The sequence below is a fragment of the Panulirus ornatus genome, chromosome 59 (genome assembly GCF_036320965.1).
Source record: "Panulirus ornatus isolate Po-2019 chromosome 59, ASM3632096v1, whole genome shotgun sequence".
Lineage (NCBI taxonomy): Eukaryota > Metazoa > Arthropoda > Malacostraca > Decapoda > Palinuridae > Panulirus > Panulirus ornatus.
Window position 1 is genome coordinate 8,903,752 of NC_092282.1, and position 24,313 is coordinate 8,928,064.

At 41.7% G+C, this 24,313-nt stretch overlaps 1 protein-coding gene across 45 annotated transcripts in view; it reads right to left on the reverse strand.

Annotated features, from left to right (window-relative positions):
* The window catches only part of LOC139767191 (muscle calcium channel subunit alpha-1-like), a 1,449,841-nt gene that overhangs the window by 842,321 nt on the left and 583,207 nt on the right, over nucleotides 1-24,313 (reverse strand). For all 45 annotated transcript variants that reach the window (XR_011717010.1, XM_071696301.1, XM_071696297.1 and 42 more), the window contains one exon: nucleotides 3,142-3,235. Coding sequence is in view for 44 of the 45 variants with exons in the window: in XM_071696301.1 (XP_071552402.1) it covers nucleotides 3,142-3,235 (94 nt within the window). In the remaining variant the exon portion in view is untranslated. The remainder of the gene's footprint in view (nucleotides 1-3,141; nucleotides 3,236-24,313) is intronic.

Sequence of the window (24,313 nt, forward strand, 5' to 3'; positions counted from 1 at the left end):
GCCGAGAATAGTGTTTCTAATGATGTGAGCACCAGCAACTGGCCCCAGTGTCCCTCAGGTCATCCCTAGGGAAGGATTTCTTTCTTTATTCTTCCTAGCTGCCACTTCATTTTGGGAATTTCTCTTCTGAGCACTTTATATCTTTCACCTGTATTTCAAGATGGTTGGCTCTTACCTTTCTATGGAGGAGAAAGCCTAAATTGTCATCTAGAAGCAAGAAAATGTGGGTACATGTGAGATTTCTGAGAGCACTCAGAATGCATGATCTGGCATTTGCTTTCTGAAACACCTCGCTAGAGCATCACTGAGGAAGTCAAGATGTTATGAACCCAAAACATGGACCTAGAATACTTTAGAAGCCTTGCCAATTCCATGCATAAATATCTGCATGTGGTAATCATGGCCAACAGAGAGATGACAAAGTATTAAATTTGAGTGTGACATTGCCTCTGAAAATATACGAGAAAGAGAGAAGGCTTTTTGCAAACACTGTACATAAAACAATCCACATCCTCCAGGTTCTCTCCATGCACTCTCACTCTAACCAGACTGTCTCTACCACAAGACTTGTAAACCTTACTTTTATTCACAACACTCAAACGTCTCCTTTCGGATACTCTCCTACATTCATAAATCAGCCTCTACAGTACCTTATTCACATCTGCCACCATAGCTGTCATCAGAAAACAGGAAAGGACTCACCATGCCCTCTCACCCCCAAAAGACTGTAGACCCACTCCTATCTCCATGATCATTGCATTCACCTTTCCACCATTCCTATCCATAAAGATTGAGCAGCAGTTGTGACATGGAACACCCCTGCCACAGACCCACCTTCATCTGGAACCACTTACCCTTCACTCTTCCTACTTATACATATGCCTTATACATATATAAAAAAAAAATTCATATTTGTTCACCATTTCCTACTTTAGCAAGGTTGTGCCAAGAACAGGAGCAATGGTTGACATGTATCATGCACTGAAAACAGAGCCCATTATTCAAAGCCAAGCCCCAACAACCAATTCTGTGGTTTCTCCTGACCGCTTCACATGTAATAGTTCAGCCCAAAAACATCAAATCATTCCTTATCCATAAAACTGGTCCCCACTTAACACTTAGATGTGTTCATGAAAATCATACCTCACCAGAAGCTCCATATAGTGAATCACATTTTACCACAGGATTCTAAGGAATAAGGGAGATCATATTCCTGGGAGGGACTGCTTGACCTGATTTTCACACAAAATGTAAATGAAGTGTCAAGAAACACAGCAGAGCTCATGAATATTATCAATTTAGGTATCTAAACATAAATAAAGGGCAGAATATTGTAATCAAGTTTAATATACAATTAAACAGCACTAAAGCATGTAAGAGAATGGGATATGCTACTGCTTCAACCTACAAGCCCCAGACTCATTTTAATCACATGTACCTGAACATTTATAGGAGGTACATTCATACAAAATGTATAAAATTACAGTCATAAATGTACATATACTTTCTAAGTGGACTGTATAATAAGTGCAAAATGTAACGAGCATTCACCAGTCAATTGCAGATCTTCCCTCATCTCTAACGTCACTTAATCACCTTTGTGGTGAACATTAATATAATAGGATATAATGCACAGACACTAACCATAACAGGAACGCTTCAGTTAGACAACCACAATAATTTTCCTTCCACACTGGAGGCAAAGTGTCAGAATATCAAAAGAAAAAAATCTCATTTGTTTTTGACTCACTAGTGTAACTTTCTAATTAAGATGATATGCGCTCAAGAAACCCATTTTTTGAGTGCCATGTACTGTTTAACTTATATTGCACTGCTGACAGATGTGCAAAAATCTCCTCAAATATTTTTGGTGTACCAAAAGAACTGTGGTGTTTTTGTTGGTATTTTTGTCAACAAAAATGGCTAATAATGGTTTTACATTAGCAAGTTACATTAAATTTTTGTAGCCTTTAAGAATTGTACAAAAATGAATTTGTGTGTTTAAGGTAATTCTAACTGTTGCAAGGCACTACTTAACATATTTATCACTTCATGATAGAGAGAACTTTCCTCGCCATTCATTCACGCCAACAACTAAAAGTATTTTTTCTGGTGCAGAGTTGTATGGGTTTCCCATAAGATTTCATACATCTCATGAGATATTTTCATGATGCTACCTCTTAGCATTACCTTTAAATTTCATATTCACTATTCTGAGGATGTTCTGTTGTATCAAACTGATTATAATTTTATTCAATGAGTTTGTATCCATTATTACCATTCCTATTTTGCTGCCTCAAAACATAACTGTTGGTAATGCATTCTGAGGTTACTGGAAATACTCTTGAATTCTTGTTGCATCTCACTTTCTCACAGAAGGCTATCTTGATTCCATCAGGCAACTTAGTCTCTCCTCTTTGTTAATACATCCATTCAAAAGTAAATATGGAATGACAGCTCTACAAACAGAAACTTTGTCAAAGAGGGTATGTCTTTTTAAGCGAAAGCCTTATTCCAATGAATGCATTTCCTTCCAGACTTTCACTCATGTAATACATAACTTCATGTCTTTAGTCAAATAACGGACTCATGAAAGTATTAACCTACTGAGAGAGTTTTGAAGTACATTTTGAAGTACAAGTGAAAAATGAACAAGGAAACTGTGTTCTGCCCACTTCTCAGGTGTCCTGGAACTATTTTCTTTAGTTTTTGCCACAGAGTACTGTCTAAGCAATGCTGGAATGAACTGCTCAAGTTAACATGGGAACTGAATAATCTAGAAGAGCAGAGAAAACAGATTTTCCTTTATCAAAGTAGGCTTTTCTTTATGGTATGATGATCATCTAGACTTTAAGGGTAATGGTAAGGGTAGGAGCTTCCTGTTTCCAAGATAAGATGAGCTATCAACACAAAAACAGAGTTTGCTGTAAATCATAATATTGTCAAAACAGAGTATCAAATTTTGTAATAATAACTGTTCTCAACAAAAAGTCTTTGATTCCATACTACTGCCATCACTACTATGAGACAGGAATAAAAGCTAATCTGGTGAAATGTCTTGAAATTATCCTGCAAATACCTCAATTACTATAAAATTCAAATGTGCCTTAATTAAACAAAAGCTGATTGGAAAATACATACCGGTCAAATCCTTTTTTCTTTCTCTGCCACCAAGATGGCTGCTGTGCTTCATCATTTTCGTCACCTTTGTCAGTATCGACTTCTACAGCTTTAGCTGTAAAGAAAACACGTTATGAGCTGGCCCCACTGCACCATTTGTGATTTCTTGAATAAAAAGCCTGGAATCAAAGGTGGTGAGAGGGAGGGTTTCTCAATAAAGACTTTTTCTACTGAGTTTAGTACGAACATTGGGAATCTAAATAAACTGTGATATTTACAATATATATATATATATATATATATATATATATATATATATATATATATATATATATATATATATGCTTCAAGGCCCCTTTCTTGAGGGGCTCCTGGAGTTACTCCAGAACCATTATTCTAGGAGCTCCAGCAACTCCAAGGCAATGTTACTTCTAGTAGCAAGAAAATGTTGGACTCCTTAGAAGTGAAAAGTTTTCTGGAGATGATGAGACTGTGCTCCTAGTGATACAGACTTTTCACACATGGCATAAACTAATGCAGATAAATCCAGTAACACACACACACACACATATATATATTTTCTATATATATTTTTATCTTATTATACTTTGTCGCTGTCTCCTATGTTAGCGAGGTAATGCAAGGAAAGAGACGAATGAATGGCCCAACCCACCCATATACACATGTATATACATACACGTCCACACGCGAACAGATACATACCTATACATGTCAACGTATGCATATATATACCCGCACAGATATTTTTTTTTCTTTTGCTTTGTCGCTGTCTCCCGCGTTTGTGAGGTAGCGCAAGGAAACAGACGAAAGAAATGGCCCAACCCACCCTCATACACATGTATATACATACGTCCACACACGCAAATATACATACCTACACAGCTTTCCATGGTTTACCCCAGACGCTTCACATGCCTTGATTCAATCCACTGACAGCACGTCAACCCCGGTATACCACATTGATCCAATTCACTCTATTCCTTGCCCTCCTTTCACCCTCCTGCATGTTCAGGCCCCGATCACACAAAATCTTTTTCACTCCATCTTTCCACCTCCAATTGGTCTCCCACTTCTCCTCGTTCCCTCCACCTCCGACACATATATCCTCTCGCTCAATCTTTCCTCACTCATTCTCTCCATGTGCTCAAACCATTTCAAAACACCCTCGTCTGCTCTCTCAACCACGCTCTTTTAATTTCCACACATCTCTCTTACCCTTACGTTACTTACTTGATCAAACCACCTCACACCACACATGGTCCTCAAACATCTCATTTCCAGTACATCCACCCTCCTGCGCACAACTCTATCCATAGCCCGCGCCTTGCAACCATACAAAATTGTTGGAACCACTATTCCTTCAAACATACCCATTTTTGCTTTCCGAGATAATGTTCTCGACTTCCACACATTCTTCAAGGCTCCCAGGATTTTCACCCCCTCCCCCACCCTGTGATCCACTTCCGCTTCCATGGTTCCATCCGCTGCCAGATCCACTCCGAGATATCTAAAACACTTTACTTCCTCCAGTTTTTCTCCATTCAAACTTACCTCCCAACTGACTTAACCCTCAACCCTACTTTACCTAATAACATTGCTCTTATTCATATTTACTCTCAACTTTCTTCTTTCACACACTTTACCAAACTCAGTCATCAGCTTCTGCAGTTTCTCACATGAATAAGCCACCAGCGCTGTATCATCATCGAACAACAACTGACTCACTTCCCAAGCTCTCTCATCCCCAACAGACTTCATACTTACCCCTCTTTCCAGAACTCTTGCATTCACCTCCCCAACAACCCCATCCATAAACAAATTAAACAACCATGGAGACATCACACACCCCTGCCGCAAACCTACATTCACTGAGAACCAATCACTTTCCTCTCTTCCTACACGTACACATGCCTTACATCCTCGATAAAAACTTTTCACTGCTTCTAACAACTTGCCTCCCACACCATATATTCTTAATACCTTCCACAGAGCATCTCTATCAACTCTATCATATGCCTTCTCCAGATCCATAAATGCTACATACAAATCCATTTGCTTTTCTAAGTATTTCTCACATACATTCTTCAAAGCAAACACCTGATCCACACATCCTCTACCACTTCTGAAACCACACTGCTCTTCCCCAATCTGATGCTCTGTACATGCCTTCACCCTCTCAATCAATACCCTCCCATATAATTTACCAGGAATACTCAACAAACTTATACTTCTGAAATTTCAGCACTCACTCTTATCCCCTTTGTCTTTGTACAATGGCACTATGCACGCATTCCGCCAATCCTCAGGCACCTCACCATGAGTCATACATACATTAAATAACCTTACCAACCAGTCAATAATACAGTCACCCCCTCTTTTAATAAATTCCACTGCAATACCATCCAAACCTGCTGCCTTGCCAGCTTTCATCTTCCACAAAGATTTTACTACCTCTTCTCTGTTTACCAAATCATTTTCCCTAACCCTCTCACTTTGCACACCACCTCGACCAAAACACCCTATATCTGCCACTCTATCATCAAACACATTCAACAAACCTTCAAAATACTCACTCCATCTCTTTCTCACATCACCACTACTTGTTATCACCTCCCCATTTGCGCCCTTCACTGAAGTTCCCATTTGCTCCCTTGTCTTACGCAGTTTATTTACCTCCTTCCAGAACATCTTTTTATTCTCCCTAAAATTTAATGATACTCTCTCACCCCAACTCTCATTTGCCCTCTTTTTCACCTCTTGCACCTTTCTCTTGACCTCCTGTCTCTTTCTTTTATACATCTCCCACTCAACTGCATTTTTTCCCTGCAAAAATCGTCCAAATGCCTCTCTCTTCTCTTTCACTAGTAATCTTACTTCTTCATCCCACCACTCACTACCCTTTCTAATCAACCCACCTCCCACTCTTCTCATGCCACAAGCACCTTTTGCGCAATCCATCACTGATTCCCTAAATACATCCCATTCTTCCCCCACTCCCCTTACTTTCATTGTTCTCACCTTTTTCCATTCTGTACTCAGTCTCTCCTGGTACTTCCTCACACAAGTCTCCTTCCCAAGCTCACTTACTCTCACCACCCTCTTCACCCCAACATTCACTCTTCTTTTCTGAAAACCCATACAAATCTTCACCTTAGCCTCCACAAGATAATGATCAGACATCCCTCCAGTTGCACCTCTCAGCACATAAACATCCAAAAGTCTCTCTTTCGCGCGCCTGTCAATTAACACGTAATCCAATAATGCTCTCTGGCCATCTCTCCTACTTACATACGTATACTTATGTATATCTCGCTTTTCAAACCAGGTATTCCCAATCACCAGTCCTTTTTCAGCACATAAATCTACAAGCTCTTCACCATTTCCATTTACAACACTGAACACCCCATGTATACCAATTATTCCCTCAACTGCCACATTACTCACCTTTGCATTCAAATCACCCATCACTATAACCCGGTCTCGTGCATCAAACCCACTAACACACTCATTCAGCTGCTCCCAAAACACTTGCCTCTCATGATCTTTCTTCTCATACCCAGGTGCATATGCACCAATAATCACCCATCTCTCTCCATCAACTTTCAGTTTTACCCATATTATTCGAGAATTTACTTTCTTACATTCTATCACATACTCCCACAACTCCTGTTTCAGGAGTACTGCTACTCCTTCCCTTGCTCTTGTCCTCTCACTAACCCCTGACTTTACTCCCAAGACATTCCCAAACCACTCTTCCCCTTTACCCTTGAGCTTCGTTTCACTCAGAGCCAAAACATCCAGGTACCTTTCCTCAAACATACTACCTATCTCTCCTTTTTTCACATCTTGGTTACATCCACACACATTTAGACACCCCAGTCTGAGCCTTCGAGGAGGATGAGCACTTCCTGCGTGACTCCTTCTTATGTTTCCCATTTTAGGAAGTTAAAAAATAAAAGGAGGGGAGGATTTCTGGCCCCCCGCTCCCGTCCCCTCTAGTAGCCTTCTACGACATACATACATTTTTTTTTTTTTTTTTTTTTTTTATACTTTGTCGCTGTCTCCCGCGTTTGCGAGGTAGCGCAAGGAAACAGACGAAAGAAATGGCCCAACCCCCCCCATACACATGTACATACACACGTCCACACACGCAAATATACATACCTACACAGCTTTCCATGGTTTACCCCAGACGCTTCACATGCCTTGATTCAATCCACTGACAGCACGTCAACCCCTGTATACCACATCGCTCCAATTCACTCTATTCCTTGCCCTCCTTTCACCCTCCTGCATGTTCAGGCCCCGATCACACAAAATCTTTTTCACTCCATCTTTCCACCTCCAATTTGGTCTCCCTCTTCTCCTCGTTCCCTCCACCTCCGACACATATATCCTCTTGGTCAATCTTTCCTCACTCATTCTCTCCATGTGCCCAAACCATTTCAAAACACCCTCTTCTGCTCTCTCAACCACGCTCTTTTTATTTCCACACATCTCTCTTACCCTTACGTTACTTACTCGATCAAACCACCTCACACCACACATATATATATATATGTATATATATATATAATATATATATATATATATATATATTTTTTTTTTTTTTTTTTTGCTTTGTCGCTGTCTCCCGCGTTTGTGAGGTAGCGCAAGGAAACAGACGAAAGAAATGGCCCAACCCACCCTCATACACATGTATATACATACGTCCACACACGCAAATATACATACCTACACAGCTTTCCATGGTTTACCCCAGACGCTTCACATGCCTTGATTCAATCCACTGACAGCACGTCAACCCCGGTATACCACATCGATCCAATTCACTCTATTCCTTGCCCTCCTTTCACCCTCCTGCATGTTCAGGCCCCGATCACACAAAATCTTTTTCACTCCATCTTTCCACCTCCAATTGGTCTCCCACTTCTCCTCGTTCCCTCCACCTCCGACACATATATCCTCTCGCTCAATCTTTCCTCACTCATTCTCTCCATGTGCTCAAACCATTTCAAAACACCCTCGTCTGCTCTCTCAACCACGCTCTTTTAATTTCCACACATCTCTCTTACCCTTACGTTACTTACTTGATCAAACCACCTCACACCACACATGGTCCTCAAACATCTCATTTCCAGTACATCCACCCTCCTGCGCACAACTCTATCCATAGCCCGCGCCTTGCAACCATACAAAATTGTTGGAACCACTATTCCTTCAAACATACCCATTTTTGCTTTCCGAGATAATGTTCTCGACTTCCACACATTCTTCAAGGCTCCCAGGATTTTCACCCCCTCCCCCACCCTGTGATCCACTTCCGCTTCCATGGTTCCATCCGCTGCCAGATCCACTCCGAGATATCTAAAACACTTTACTTCCTCCAGTTTTTCTCCATTCAAACTTACCTCCCAATTGACTTAACCCTCAACCCTACTTTACCTAATAACATTGCTCTTATTCATATTTACTCTCAACTTTCTTCTTTCACACACTTTACCAAACTCAGTCATCAGCTTCTGCAGTTTCTCACATGAATAAGCCACCAGCGCTGTATCATCATCGAACAACAACTGACTCACTTCCCAAGCTCTCTCATCCCCAACAGACTTCATACTTACCCCTCTTTCCAGAACTCTTGCATTCACCTCCCCAACAACCCCATCCATAAACAAATTAAACAACCATGGAGACATCACACACCCCTGCCGCAAACCTACATTCACTGAGAACCAATCACTTTCCTCTCTTCCTACACGTACACATGCCTTACATCCTCGATAAAAACTTTTCACTGCTTCTAACAACTTGCCTCCCACACCATATATTCTTAATACCTTCCACAGAGCATCTCTATCAACTCTATCATATGCCTTCTCCAGATCCATAAATGCTACATACAAATCCATTTGCTTTTCTAAGTATTTCTCACATACATTCTTCAAAGCAAACACCTGATCCACACATCCTCTACCACTTCTGAAACCACACTGCTCTTCCCCAATCTGATGCTCTGTACATGCCTTCACCCTCTCAATCAATACCCTCCCATATAATTTACCAGGAATACTCAACAAACTTATACTTCTGAAATTTCAGCACTCACTCTTATCCCCTTTGTCTTTGTACAATGGCACTATGCACGCATTCCGCCAATCCTCAGGCACCTCACCATGAGTCATACATACATTAAATAACCTTACCAACCAGTCAATAATACAGTCACCCCCTCTTTTAATAAATTCCACTGCAATACCATCCAAACCTGCTGCCTTGCCAGCTTTCATCTTCCACAAAGATTTTACTACCTCTTCTCTGTTTACCAAATCATTTTCCCTAACCCTCTCACTTTGCACACCACCTCGACCAAAACACCCTATATCTGCCACTCTATCATCAAACACATTCAACAAACCTTCAAAATACTCACTCCATCTCTTTCTCACATCACCACTACTTGTTATCACCTCCCCATTTGCGCCCTTCACTGAAGTTCCCATTTGCTCCCTTGTCTTACGCAGTTTATTTACCTCCTTCCAGAACATCTTTTTATTCTCCCTAAAATTTAATGATACTCTCTCACCCCAACTCTCATTTGCCCTCTTTTTCACCTCTTGCACCTTTCTCTTGACCTCCTGTCTCTTTCTTTTATACATCTCCCACTCAACTGCATTTTTTCCCTGCAAAAATCGTCCAAATGCCTCTCTCTTCTCTTTCACTAGTAATCTTACTTCTTCATCCCACCACTCACTACCCTTTCTAATCAACCCACCTCCCACTCTTCTCATGCCACAAGCACCTTTTGCGCAATCCATCACTGATTCCCTAAATACATCCCATTCTTCCCCCACTCCCCTTACTTTCATTGTTCTCACCTTTTTCCATTCTGTACTCAGTCTCTCCTGGTACTTCCTCACACAAGTCTCCTTCCCAAGCTCACTTACTCTCACCACCCTCTTCACCCCAACATTCACTCTTCTTTTCTGAAAACCCATACAAATCTTCACCTTAGCCTCCACAAGATAATGATCAGACATCCCTCCAGTTGCACCTCTCAGCACATAAACATCCAAAAGTCTCTCTTTCGCGCGCCTGTCAATTAACACGTAATCCAATAATGCTCTCTGGCCATCTCTCCTACTTACATACGTATACTTATGTATATCTCGCTTTTCAAACCAGGTATTCCCAATCACCAGTCCTTTTTCAGCACATAAATCTACAAGCTCTTCACCATTTCCATTTACAACACTGAACACCCCATGTATACCAATTATTCCCTCAACTGCCACATTACTCACCTTTGCATTCAAATCACCCATCACTATAACCCGGTCTCGTGCATCAAACCCACTAACACACTCATTCAGCTGCTCCCAAAACACTTGCCTCTCATGATCTTTCTTCTCATACCCAGGTGCATATGCACCAATAATCACCCATCTCTCTCCATCAACTTTCAGTTTTACCCATATTATTCGAGAATTTACTTTCTTACATTCTATCACATACTCCCACAACTCCTGTTTCAGGAGTACTGCTACTCCTTCCCTTGCTCTTGTCCTCTCACTAACCCCTGACTTTACTCCCAAGACATTCCCAAACCACTCTTCCCCTTTACCCTTGAGCTTCGTTTCACTCAGAGCCAAAACATCCAGGTACCTTTCCTCAAACATACTACCTATCTCTCCTTTTTTCACATCTTGGTTACATCCACACACATTTAGACACCCCAGTCTGAGCCTTCGAGGAGGATGAGCACTTCCTGCGTGACTCCTTCTTATGTTTCCCATTTTAGGAAGTTAAAAAATAAAAGGAGGGGAGGATTTCTGGCCCCCCGCTCCCGTCCCCTCTAGTAGCCTTCTACGACATACATACATATATATATATATATATATATATATATATATATATATATTTTTTTTTTTTTTTTTATACTTTGTCGCTGTCTCCCGCGTTTGCGAGGTAGCTCAAGGAAACAGACGAAAGAAATGGCCCAACCCCCCCCCATACACATGTACATACACACATCCACACACGCAAATATACATACCTACACAGCTTTCCATGGTTTACCCCAGACGCTTCACATGCCTTGATTCAATCCACTGACAGCACGTCAACCCCGGTATACCACATCGCTCCAATTCACTCTATTCCTTGCCCTCCTTTCACCCTCCTGCATGTTCAGGCCCCGATCACACAAAATCTTTTTCACTCCATCTTTCCACCTCCAATTTGGTCTCCCTCTTCTCCTTGCCCCCTCCACCTCCGACACATATATCCTCTTGGTCAATCTTTCCTCACTCATTCTCTCCATGTGCCCAAACCACTTCAAAACACCCTCTTCTGCTCTCTCAACCACGCTCTTTTTATTTCCACACATCTCTCTTACCCTTACGTTACTCACTCGATCAAACCACCTCACACCACACATTGTCCTCAAACATCTCATTTCCAGCACATCCATCCTCCTGCGCACAACTCTATCCATAGCCCACGCCTCGCAACCATACAACATTGTTGGAACCACTATTCCTTCAAACATACCCATTTTTGCTTTCCGAGATAATGTTCTCGACTTCCACACATTCTTCAAAGCCCCCAGAATTTTCGCCCCCTCCCCCACCCTATGATCCACTTCCGCTTCCATGGTTCCATCCGCTGCCAGATCCACTCCCAGATATCTAAAACACTTCACTTCCTCCAGTTTTTCTCCGTTCAAACTCACCTCCCAATTGACTTGACCCTCAACCCTACTGTACCTAATAACCTTGCTCTTATTCACATTTACTCTTAACTTTCTTCTTCCACACACTTTACCAAACTCAGTCACCAGCTTCTGCAGTTTCTCACATGAATCAGCCACCAGAGCTGTATCATCAGCGAACAACAACTGACTCACTTCCCAAGCTCTCTCATCCCCAACAGACTTCATACTTGCCCCTCTTTCCAAAACTCTTGCATTCACCTCCCTAACAACCCCATCCATAAACAAATTAAACAACCATGGAGACATCACACACCCCTGCCGCAAACCTACATTCACTGAGAACCAATCACTTTCCTCTCTTCCTACACGTACACATGCCTTACATCCTCGATAAAAACTTTTCACTGCTTCTAACAACTTTCCTCCCACCCCATATATTCTTAATACCGTCCACAGAGCATCTCTATCAACTCTATCATATGCCTTCTCCAGATCCATAAATGCTACATACAAATCCATTTGCTTTTCTAAGTATTTCTCACATACATTCTTCAAAGCAAACACCTGATCCACACATCCTCTACCACTTCTGAAACCACACTGCTCTTCCCCAATCTGATTCTCTGTACATGCCTTCACCCTCTCAATCAATACCCTCCCATATAATTTACCAGGAATACTCAACAAACTTATACCTCTGTAATTTGAGCACTCACTCTTATCCCCTTTGCCTTTATACAATGGCACTATGCACGCATTCCGCCAATCCTCAGGCACCTCACCATGATTCATACATACATTAAATAACCTTACCAACCAGTCAACAATACAGTCACCCCCTTTTTTAATAAATTCCACTGCAATACCATCCAAACCTGCTGCCTTGCCGGCTTTCATCTTCCGCAAAGCTTTCACTACCTCTTCTCTGTTTACCAAATCATTTTCCCTAACCCTCTCACTTTGCACACCACCTCGACCAAAACACCCTATATATATATATATATATATATATATATATATATATATATATTTATTTTTTTTTTTCAAACTATTCGCCATTTCCCGCGTTAGCGAGGTAGCGTTTAGAACAGAGGACTGGGCCTTTTTTGGAATATCCTCACCTGGCCCCCTCTGTTCCTTCTTTTGGAAAATTAAAAAAAAAATAAAACGAGAGGGGAGGATTTCCAGCCCCCCCGCTCCCTCCCCTTTTAGTCGCCTTCTACAACACGCAGGGAATACGTGGGAAGTATTCTTAATCCCCTATCCCCAGGGATAATATATATATATATATATATATATATATATATATATATATATATATATATATATATATATATATATATATATATATTTTTTTTTTTTGCTTTGTCGCTGTCTCCCACGTTTGCGAGGTAGCGCAAGGAAACAGACAAAAGAAATGGCCCAACCCACCCCCATACACATGTATATACATACATGTCCACACACGCAAATATACATACCTACACAGCTTTCCATGCTTTACCCCAGACGCTTCACATGCCCTGATTCAATCCACTGACAGCACGTCAACCCCGGTATACCACATCGATCCAATTCACTCTATTCCTTGCCCTCCTTCCACCCTCCTGCATGTTCAGGCCCCGATCACACAAAATCTTTTTCACTCCATCTTTCCACCTCCAATTTGGTCTCCCACTTCTCCTCGTTCCCTCCACCTCCGACACATATATCCTCTTGGTCAATCTTTCCTCACTCATTCTCTCCATGTGCCCAAACCATTTCAAAACACCCATTTCTGCTCTCTCAACCACGCTCTTTTTATTTCCACACATCTCTCTTACCCTTACATTACTTACTCGATCAAACCACCTCACACCACACATTGTCCTCAAACATCTCATTTCCAGCACATCCATCCTCCTGCACACAACTCTATCCATAGCCCACGCCTCGCAACCATACAACATTGTTGAAACCATTATTCCTTCAAACATACCCATTTATGCTTTCCGAGATAATGTTCTCGACTTCCACACATTCTTCAAGGCTCCCAGGATTTTTGCCCCCTCCCCCACCCTATGATCCACTTCTGCTTCCATGGTTCCATCCGCTGCCAGATCCACTCCCAGATATCTAAAACACTTTACTTCCTCCAGTTTTTCTCCATTCAAACTTACCTCCCAATTGACTTGACCCTCAACCCTACTGTATCTAATAACCTTGCTCTTATTCACATTTACTCTTAACTTTCTTCTTTCACACACTTTACCAAACTCAGTCACCAGCTTCTGCAGTTTCTCACATGAATAAGCCACCAGCGCTGTATCATCATCGAACAACAACTGACTCACTTCCCAAGCTCTCTCATCCCCAACAGACTTCATACTTGCCCCTCTTTCCAAAACTCTTGCATTCACCTCCCTAACAACCCCATCCATAAACCCAACCCACCCCCATACACAATGTATATACATACACGTCCACACACGCAAATATACATACCTATACCTCTCAATGTACACATATATATACACACACAGACACATACATATATACCCATGCACACAATTCACACTGTCTGCCTTTATTCATTCCCATCGCCACCTCGCCACACATGGAATAACATCCCCCTCCCCCCTCATGTGTGCGAGGTAGCACTAGGAAAAGACAACAAAGGCCCTATTCGTTCACACTCAGTCTCTAGCTGTCATGCAATAATGCCCGAAACCACAGCTCCCCTTCTACATCCAGGCCCCACACAGCTTTCCATGGTTTACCCCAGACGCTTCACATGCCCCGATTCAATCCACTGACAGCACGTCAAACCCGGTATACCACATCGATCCAATTCACTCTATTCCTTGCCCTCCCTTCACCCTCCTGCATGTTCAGGCCCCGATCACACAAAATCTTTTTCACTCCATCTTTCCACCTCCAATTTGGTCTCCCACTTCTCCTCGTTCCCTCCACCCCCGACACATATATCCTCTTGGTCAATCTTTCCTCACTCATTCTCTCCATGTGCCCAAACCATTTCAGAACACCCTCCTCTGCTCTCTCAACCACGCTCTTTTTATTTCCACACATCTCTCTTACCCTTACATTACTTACTCGATCAAACCACCTCACACCACACATTGTCTTCAAACATCCCATTTCCAGCACATCCACCCTCCTGCGCACAACTCTATCCACAGCCCACGCGATGCAACCATACAACATTGTTGAAGGAGTAGCAGTACTCCTGAAACAGGAGTTGTGGGAGTATGTGATAGAATGTAAGAAAGTACATTCTCGATTAATATGGGTAAAACTGAAAGTTGATGTAGAGAGATGGGTGATTATTGGTGCATATGCACCTGGGCATGAGAAGAAAGATCATGAGAGGCAAGTGTTTTGGGAGCAGCTGAATGAGTGTGTTAGTGGTTTTGATGCATGAGACCGGGTCATAGTGATGGGTGATTTGAACGCAAAGGTGAGTAATGTGGCAGTTGAGGGAATAATTGGTATACATGGGGTGTTCAGTGTTGTAAATGGAAATGGTGAAGAGGTTGTAGATTTATGTGCTGAAAAAGGACTGGTGATTGGGAATACCTGGTTTAAAAAGCGAGATATACATAAGTATACGTATGTAAGTAGGAGAGATGGCCAGAGAGCGTTATTGGATTACATGTTAATTGACAGGCGTGCGAAAGAGAGACTTTTGGATGTTAATGTGCAGAGAGGTGCAACTGGAGGGATGTCTGATCATTATCTTGTGGAGGCTAAGGTGAAGATTTGTATGGGTTTTCAGAAAAGAAGAGTGAATGTTGGGGTGAAGAGGGTGGTGAGAGTAAGTGAGCTTGGGAAGGAGACTTGTGTGAGGAAGTACCAGGAGAGACTGAGTACAGAATGGAAAAAGGTGAGAACAATGGAAGTAAGGGGAGTGGGGGAGGAATGGGATGTATTTAGGGAATCAATGATGGATTGCGCAAAAGATGCTTGTGGCATGAGAAGAGTGGGAGGTGGGTTGATTAGAAAGGGTAGTGAGTGGTGGGATGAAGAAGTAAGATTATTAGTGAAAGAGAAGAGAGAGCCATTTGGACGATTTTTGCAGGGAAAAAATGCAATTGAGTGGGAGATGTATAAAAGAAAGAGACAGGAGGCCAAGAGAAAGGTGCAAGAGGTGAAAAAGAGGGCAAATGAGAGTTGGGGTGAGAGAGTATCATTAAATTTTAGGGAGAATAAAAAGATGTTCTGGAAGGAGGTAAAGTGCATTAGACAAGGGAGCAAATGGGAACTTTAGTGAAGGGCACAAATGGGGAGCTGAAAACAAGTAGTGGTGATGTGAGAAGGAGATGGAGTGAGTATTTTGAAGGTTTGTTGAATGTGTTTGATGATAGAGTGGCAGATATAGGGTATTTTGGTCGAGGTGGTGTGCAAAGTGAGAGGGTTAGGGAAAATGATTTGGTAAACAGAGAAGAGGTAGTAAAAGCTTTGCGGAAGATGAAAGCCGGCAAGGCAGCAGGTTTGGATGGTAATGCAGTGGAATTTATTAAAAAAGGGGGTGACTGTATTGTTGACTGGTTGGTAAGGTTATTTAATGTATGTATGACTCATGGTGAGGTGTCTGAGGATTGGCGGAATGCGTGCATAGTGCCATTGTACAAAGGCAAAGGGGATAAGAGTGAGTGCTCAAATTACAGAGGTATAAGTTTGTTGAGTATTCCTGGTAAATTATATGGGAGAGTATTGATTGAGAGGGTAAAGGCATGTACAGAGCATCAGATTGGGGAAGAGCAGTGTGGTTTCAGAAGTGGTAGAGGATGTGTGGATCAGGTGTTTGCTTTGAAGAATGTATGTGAGAAATACATAGAAAAGCAAATGGATTTGTATGTAGCATTTATGGATCTGGAGAAGGCATATGATAGAGTTGATAGAGATGCTCTGTGGAAGGTATTAAGAATATATGGTGTGGGAGGCAAGTTGTTAAAAGCAGTGAAAAGTTTTTATCGAGGATGTAAGGCATGTGTACGTGTAGGAAGAGAGGAAAGTGATTGGTTCTCAGTAAATGTAGGTTTGTGGCAGGGGTGTGTGATGTCTCCATGGTTGTTTAATTTGTTTATGGATGGGGTTGTTAGGGAGGTGAATGCAAGAGTTTTGGAAAGAGGGGCAAGTATGAAGTCTGTTGTGGATGAGAGAGCTTGGGAAGTGAGTCAGTTGTTGTTCGCTGATGACACAGCGCTGGTGGCTGATTCATGTGAGAAACTGCAGAAGCTGGTGCCTCAGTTTGGTAAAGTGTGTGAAAGAAGAAAGTTAAGAGTAAATGTGAATAAAAGCAAGGTTATTAGGTACAGTAGGGTTGAGGGTCAAGTCAATTGGGAGGTAAGTTTGAATGGAGAAAAACTGGAGGAAGTAAAGTGTTTTAGATATCTGGGAGTGGATCTGGTAGCAGATGGAACCATGGAAGCGGAAGTGAATCATAGGGTGGGGGAGGGGGCGAAAACCCTGGGAGCCTTGAAGAATGTGTGGAAGTCGAGAACATTATCTCGGAAAGCAAAAATGGGTATGTTTGAAGGAATAGTGGTTCCAACAATGTTGTATGGTTGCAAGGTGTGGGCTATGGATAGAGTTGTGCGCAGGAGGGTGGATGTGCTGGAAATGAGATGTTTGAGGACAATGTGTGGTGTGAGGTGGTTTGATCGAGTAAGTAATGCAAGGGTAAGAGAGATTTGTGGAAATAAAAAGAGCGTGGTTGAGAGAGCAGAAGAAGGTGTTTTGAAATGGTTTGGTCACATGGAGAGAATGAGTGAGGAAAGATTGACCAAGAGGATATATGTGTCGGAGGTGGAGGGAACGAGGAGAAGTGGGAGACCAAATTGGAGGTGGAAAGATGGAGTGAAAAAGATTTTGTGTGATCGGGGCCTGAACATGCAGGAGGGTGAAAGGCGGGCAAGGAATAGAGTGAATTGGATCGATGTGGTATACCGGGGTTGATATGCTGTCAGTGGAATGAATCAGGGCATGTGAAGCGTCTGGGGTAAATCATGGAAAGTTGTGTGGGGCCTGGATGTGGAAAGGGAGCTGTGGTTTCGGGCATTATTGCATGACAGCTAGAGACTGAGTGTGAACGAATGGGGCCTTTGTTGTCTTTTCCTAGTGCTACCTCGCACACATGAGGGGGGAGGGGGACGGTATTCCATGTGTGGCGAGGTGGCGATGGGAATGAATAAAGGCAGACAGTGTGAATTGTGTGCATGGGTATATATGTATGTGACTGTGTGTGTATATATATGTGTACATTGAGATGTATAGGTATGTATATTTGCATGTGTGGACGCGTATGTATATACATTGTTTATGGGGGTGGGTTGGGCCATTTCTTTCGTCTGTTTCCTTGCGCTACCTTGCAAACGCGACAAAGCAAAATAAAATATATAAAAATAATAATAATATATATATATATATATATATATATATATATATATATATATATATATATATATATATATATATATATACACATATATATACACATGTACATAATTCATACTGTCTGCCCTTATTCATTCCTATCGCCACCCTTCCACACATGAAATAACAACCCCCTCCCCCCGCATGTGCGCGAGGTAGCGCCCCTCTCTCCAAGACTTATGTATTCATGTCCCTTACCACCCCACCCATCAACTGAGCAAACAGCCATGGTGACAGAACATACCACTGACACAGACCATCTTCACCTGGAACAATTCATCCTACATCCATACGCATATTAATCTCTTGGAAAAATCCTCATGAACAACTAGTAATATAAATAACATAACACTTTACAGGAATCCAACGTAGTTGATGAATTCAGATATCAACAAGGAGATTGTGGAATGCTCCTTAATAGCATAACCTATGTAAATGTGGGAGGCACAACCTGTACAATGTCATGAAGACTTACCCGACACCTACAAGAAGGCTCCAGTAACTACATGTTGCCAGAAAACATAACACTACCCTTACATGAGAGACAACACGTAAATTTACAAAGAAACGATGTCATGAACATGACACAAGATGCCAACACATCGCTGAAGCACTAATTATCATGGAACAACCTAAATTCAACAACCAGAACACAGGCCAAGACAGGATACCACAACTACATGCTCCAGCACCACGCAACAGCCAATGACTACACAGCACTACATGCACATCTGCATACAGGTATTACCCAGCCTCACCTGGCTACCCACAATCATTCCCACCTATTTCACTGACCTCTCCACATGCTCCTGAAGATGATTTGTTGGGTTCATATCGAAAGGTTGAGAAAACCCTTGAAGGTATCTTACACAACCTCCCCAGCCATGCAAGAACAGGAATTTGAGAAAAAAAAAATTATCTAGCCAGTGTAACATTAAATGTTTATACAAAGAGTTCCTACCAATACACACACATACTATAATATATATATATATATATATATATATATATATATATATATATATATATATATATATATATATATATATACTTGATCACCGTTTCCCACACTAGCAAGGTGGTGCCAGGAAACAGACAGAGAAAGACCCATCCACTCATATACAAACATATATACATGCATGCACATACACATACATAAACATACATATTCATGACAACATATACAAAGACATATACGTATATACACGTACATTTTCATACTTACTTGCCTTCATCCATTCCTGGCACTACCCTGCCCAACAGGAAACAACATCACCACTCCCTGCAATAGCATGGCAGCACCAGAAAAAAAAAAAAGCCACATTCATTCACACTCAGTCTCTGGCTGTCATGTATAATACACTGAAACACAACTCACTATCCACAACCAGGCCCCACAGACTTTCCATGATTTACCTTAGACGTTTCACATACCCTGTTTCAGTTCACTGACAACATATCAATCTTGGTATACCAAATAATTCCAATTCACACTATTCCCTGCACACCTCTCACCCTCTTGCATGTTCAGGCCCTGATTGCTCAAAATCTTTTTCACTCCATACTTCCACCTCCAATTTGGTCTCCTGCTTCCCCTTGGTCCATCCACCTCTGATACATATATTCTCTGTCAACCTTTCCTCACTCATTCTCTCCATATGTCCAAACCATTTCAACACAACCTCTTGCTCTCTCAGAACATCTTTTTATTATCACACATCTCTCTTATCCTTACATTACTTACTCTATCAAACCACCAAATAATGTCCTTAAATATTTCATTTCCAACACACCAACCCTCCTCTGTACAACCCAATCTACACCCTATGCCTTGCAACCATATAATATTGTTGGAACATACATATTCATTTTGCTCTACAAGATAACATTCTCTTACCATATATTTTTCATCGCTCCCAGAACCTTCGCCCCCTCCTCCACCCTATGACTCACTCACACTTCCAATGTTTCATTCACTGCCAAGTCCACTCACAGTTATCCAATTTTTCTCCATTCAAACTTATACCCCAACTAACTTGTCCCTCAACCCTGCTGAACCTAATAACCTTGCTCTTATTCACATTTACTCTCAACTTGATTACCCTTTCCTAAAGATGTGAGGTAGCATAAGGAATGTACAAAGAATGGCTGCAATCACCCATATCCATTCTTTAGCTGTCATATACAAATCCAGTAAAACTACAGCCTCTTTCCTATTCACAACCAGGCCCGACAAGCTACCTATGGTTTCCACTGGACAGTTCACAAGGCCTGGGTCAGTCCATTGATAGCAAGTCAACCTCTGTATGCCACATTTTTCCAATTCATTCAATTCCATTTATGCCTTTCACCCTTCTGCATGTTAAGGCCCCAAGTACTCTAAATCTTTTTCACTCTATCCTTCCTTCTCTTCTTTAGTCTCCTCCTTCTCCTTGAAACCCTCAACATCTGACACAAATATCCTTTTTATTAACTTCTCACTCATTCTCCCCTTATGTCCAAACAATTTTAGCACAACATTTTCAGCTCCTCTCTCAACCACACCCTTTCTATTGCCACACCTCCCTCTTACCTTTTCTATTGATCATTTGATTCAAACACATCACATCACATAATGTCAAACATCTTATCTACAGCACATCCACTCTCCTCAGCATGTCCTCATCCATAGCCTATGCTGTGCATCCATACAGCACCCTTGGGACTAATATACTTTCAAACATACCCATTTTTGCCCTTCCAGATAATAACCTCTATTTCCACACATTCTTCAGTACTTCTAGAACCTTCACTCCCTCACCCACCCTATGACACTTTCACTTCCATGTCTCCATGCTGCCATGTCTTCTCCCAGTTATCCAAAACACTTCACTTCCTCCAAATTTTGTCCATTCAAACTCACACCCCAAGTAGCTGTCCCTCAACCCAACTAAACCTAATAATATTGTTTTTACTCATATTTACTCTACACTTCCTCCTTTCACACACACTTCCAAACTCAGTCACAGATCTCTGTAATTTCTCACTTAAATCTGCTACCAGTGTTCTGTCATCAGCAACTAACAATTCTCACTTTCTAATGCCCCCTTTGTTCTTAATATCCCTTTCTCCAATAATCTTCCATTAACCTCCCTCACAAACCCCTCCATAAACAGCCATGGTGACACCACACAATCCCTACTGCAGACCAACCTTCATTTGGAACCACTCACTCTCCTTTCTTCCTTACACCTTTGATAAAAACTTTTCTGCTTCTAGCAGCTTTCCTCCCACACTATATAATCTTATAACATTCCTCCATGCATCTCTATCAACCCTGTCATACACTCTCTCCAGATCCATGAATGCCACTTACAAACCCATCTCTTTTTCTAAGTATTTTTCAAACATATTCTTTAAAACAAACACTTGATCCATACATCCTCTACCACTTCTGAAACCACATTGTTCCTCCTCAATCTGATGCTCTGGACATGCCTTCACCTTCTCAATCATTACTCTCTTATACAACCTGCTAAATACTCTCAACAAACTTATATCTCTGTAGTTTGAACAATCACATCTGTCTCCCTTGCCTTTATACAGAGGCACTATACACGAATTCTGCCAATCCTCAAGAACACATCTCTCTTACCCTTACGTTACTCACTCGATCAAACCACCTCACACCACAGTGTCCTCAAACATCTCATTTCCAGCACATCCACCCTCCTGCACACAACTCTATCTATAGCCCAAGCCTCGCAACCATAAAACATTGTTGGAACCACTATTCCTTCAAACATACCCATTTTTGCTTTCCGAGATAATGTTCTCGACTTCCAAACATTCTTCAAGGCTCACAGGATTTTCGCCCCCTCCCCCATTCTATGATTCCCTTCCACTTCCATGGTTCCATCCGCTGCCAGATCCACTCCCAGATATCTAAAACCCTTTACTTCCTCCAGTTTTTCTCCATTCAAACTTACCTCCCAATTGACTTGACCCTCAACCCTACTGTACCTACTAACCTTGCTCTTATTCACATTTACTCTTAACTTTCTTCTTTCACACACTTTACCAAACTCAGTCACCAGCTTCTGCAGTTTCTCACATGAATCAGCCACCAGCGCTGTATCATCAGCGAACAACAACTGACTCACTTCCCAAGCTCTCTCATCCACAACAGACTTCATACTTACCCCTCTATCCAAAACTCTTGCATTCACCTCCCTAACAACCCCATCCATAAACAAATTAAACAACCATGGAGACATCACACACCCCTGCCGCAAGCCTAGATTCACTGAGAACCAATATATATATATATATATATATATATATATATATATATATATATATATATATATATGTGGAAGGTATTAAGAATATATGGTGTGGGAGGAAAGTTGTTAGAAGCAGTGAAAAGTTTTTATCGAGGATGTAAGGAATGTGTACGTGTAGGAAGAGAGGAAAGTGATTGGTTCTCAGTGAATGTAGGTTTGCGGCAGGGGTGTGTGATGTCTCCATGGTTGTTTAATTTGTTTATGAATGGGGTTGTTAGGGAGGTAAATGCAAGAGTTTTGGAAAGAGGGGCAAGTATGAAGTCTGTTGGGGATGAGAGAGCTTGGGAAGTGAGTCAGTTGTTGTTCGCTGATGATACAGCGCTGGTGGCTGATTCATGTGAGAAACTGCAGAAGCTGGTGACTGACTTTGGTAAAGTGTGTGAAAGAAGAAAGTTAAGAGTAAATGTGAATAAGAGCAAGGTTAGTAGGTACAGTAGGGTTGAGGGTCAAGTCAATTGGGAAGTAAGTTTGAATGGAGAAAAACTGGAGGAAGTGAAGTGTTTTAGATATCTGGGAGTGGATCTGGCAGCGGATGGAACCATGGAAGCGGAAGTGGATCATAGGCTGGGGGAGGGGGCGAAAATTCTGGGGGCCTTGAAGAATGTGTGGAAGTCGAGAACATTATCTCGGAAAGCAAAAATGGGTATGTTTGAAGGAATAGTGGTTCCAACAATGTTGTATGGTTGCGAGGCGTGGGCTATGGATAGAGTTGTGCGCAGGAGGATGGATGTGCTGGAAATGAGATGTTTGAGGACAATGTGTGGTGTGAGGTGGTTTGATCGAGTGAGTAACGTAAGGGTAAGAGAGATGTGTGGAAATAAAAAGATCGTGGTTGAGAGAGCAGAAGAGGGTGTTTTGAAGTGGTTTGGGCACATGGAGAGAATGAGTGAGGAAAGATTGACCAAGAGGATATATGTGTCGGAGGTGGAGGGAACGAGGAGAAGAGGGAGACCAAATTGGAGGTGGAAAGATGGAGTGAAAAAGATTTTGTGTGATTAGGGCCTGAACATGCAGGACGGTGAAAGGAGGGCAAGGAATAGAGTGAATTGGAGCGATGTGGTATACCGGGGTTGACGTGCTGTCAGTGGATTGAATCAAGGCATGTGAAGCGTCTGGGGTAAACCATGGAAAGCTGTGTAGGTGTGTATATTTGCGTGTGTGGACGTATGTATATACATGTGTATGGGGGGGGGGGGTTGGGCCATTTCTTTCGTCTGTTTCCTTGCGCTACCTCGCAAACGCGGGAGACAGCGACAAAGTATAATAAATATAAATATATATATATATATATATATATATATATATATATATATATATGGAACGGGGTGGAACGGGGGGCTGGAAATCTTCCCCTCTCGTTTTTTTTTTTTAATTTTCCAAATGAAGGAACAGAGAAGGGGGCCAGGTGAGGATATTCCCTCAAAGGTCCAGTCCTCTGTTCTTAATGCTACCTCACTAATGCGGGAAATGGTGAATATAGCATGAAGGAAAATAAGATATATATACATATCACGTATGAGGATTGTGTGAAAGCTATAATTGTTCATTTATTCAAAGGAAAAGGTATTAAGTTGAATGCAGCTTTTATGGATCTAGAGAAAGTTTATGACAAAGCAATTAGAATGCATTATGGGACATGTTAAGGATATATGGGGGTAGGGGAACAACTTTCAGATGGTTTGAAAGCATTCTATAA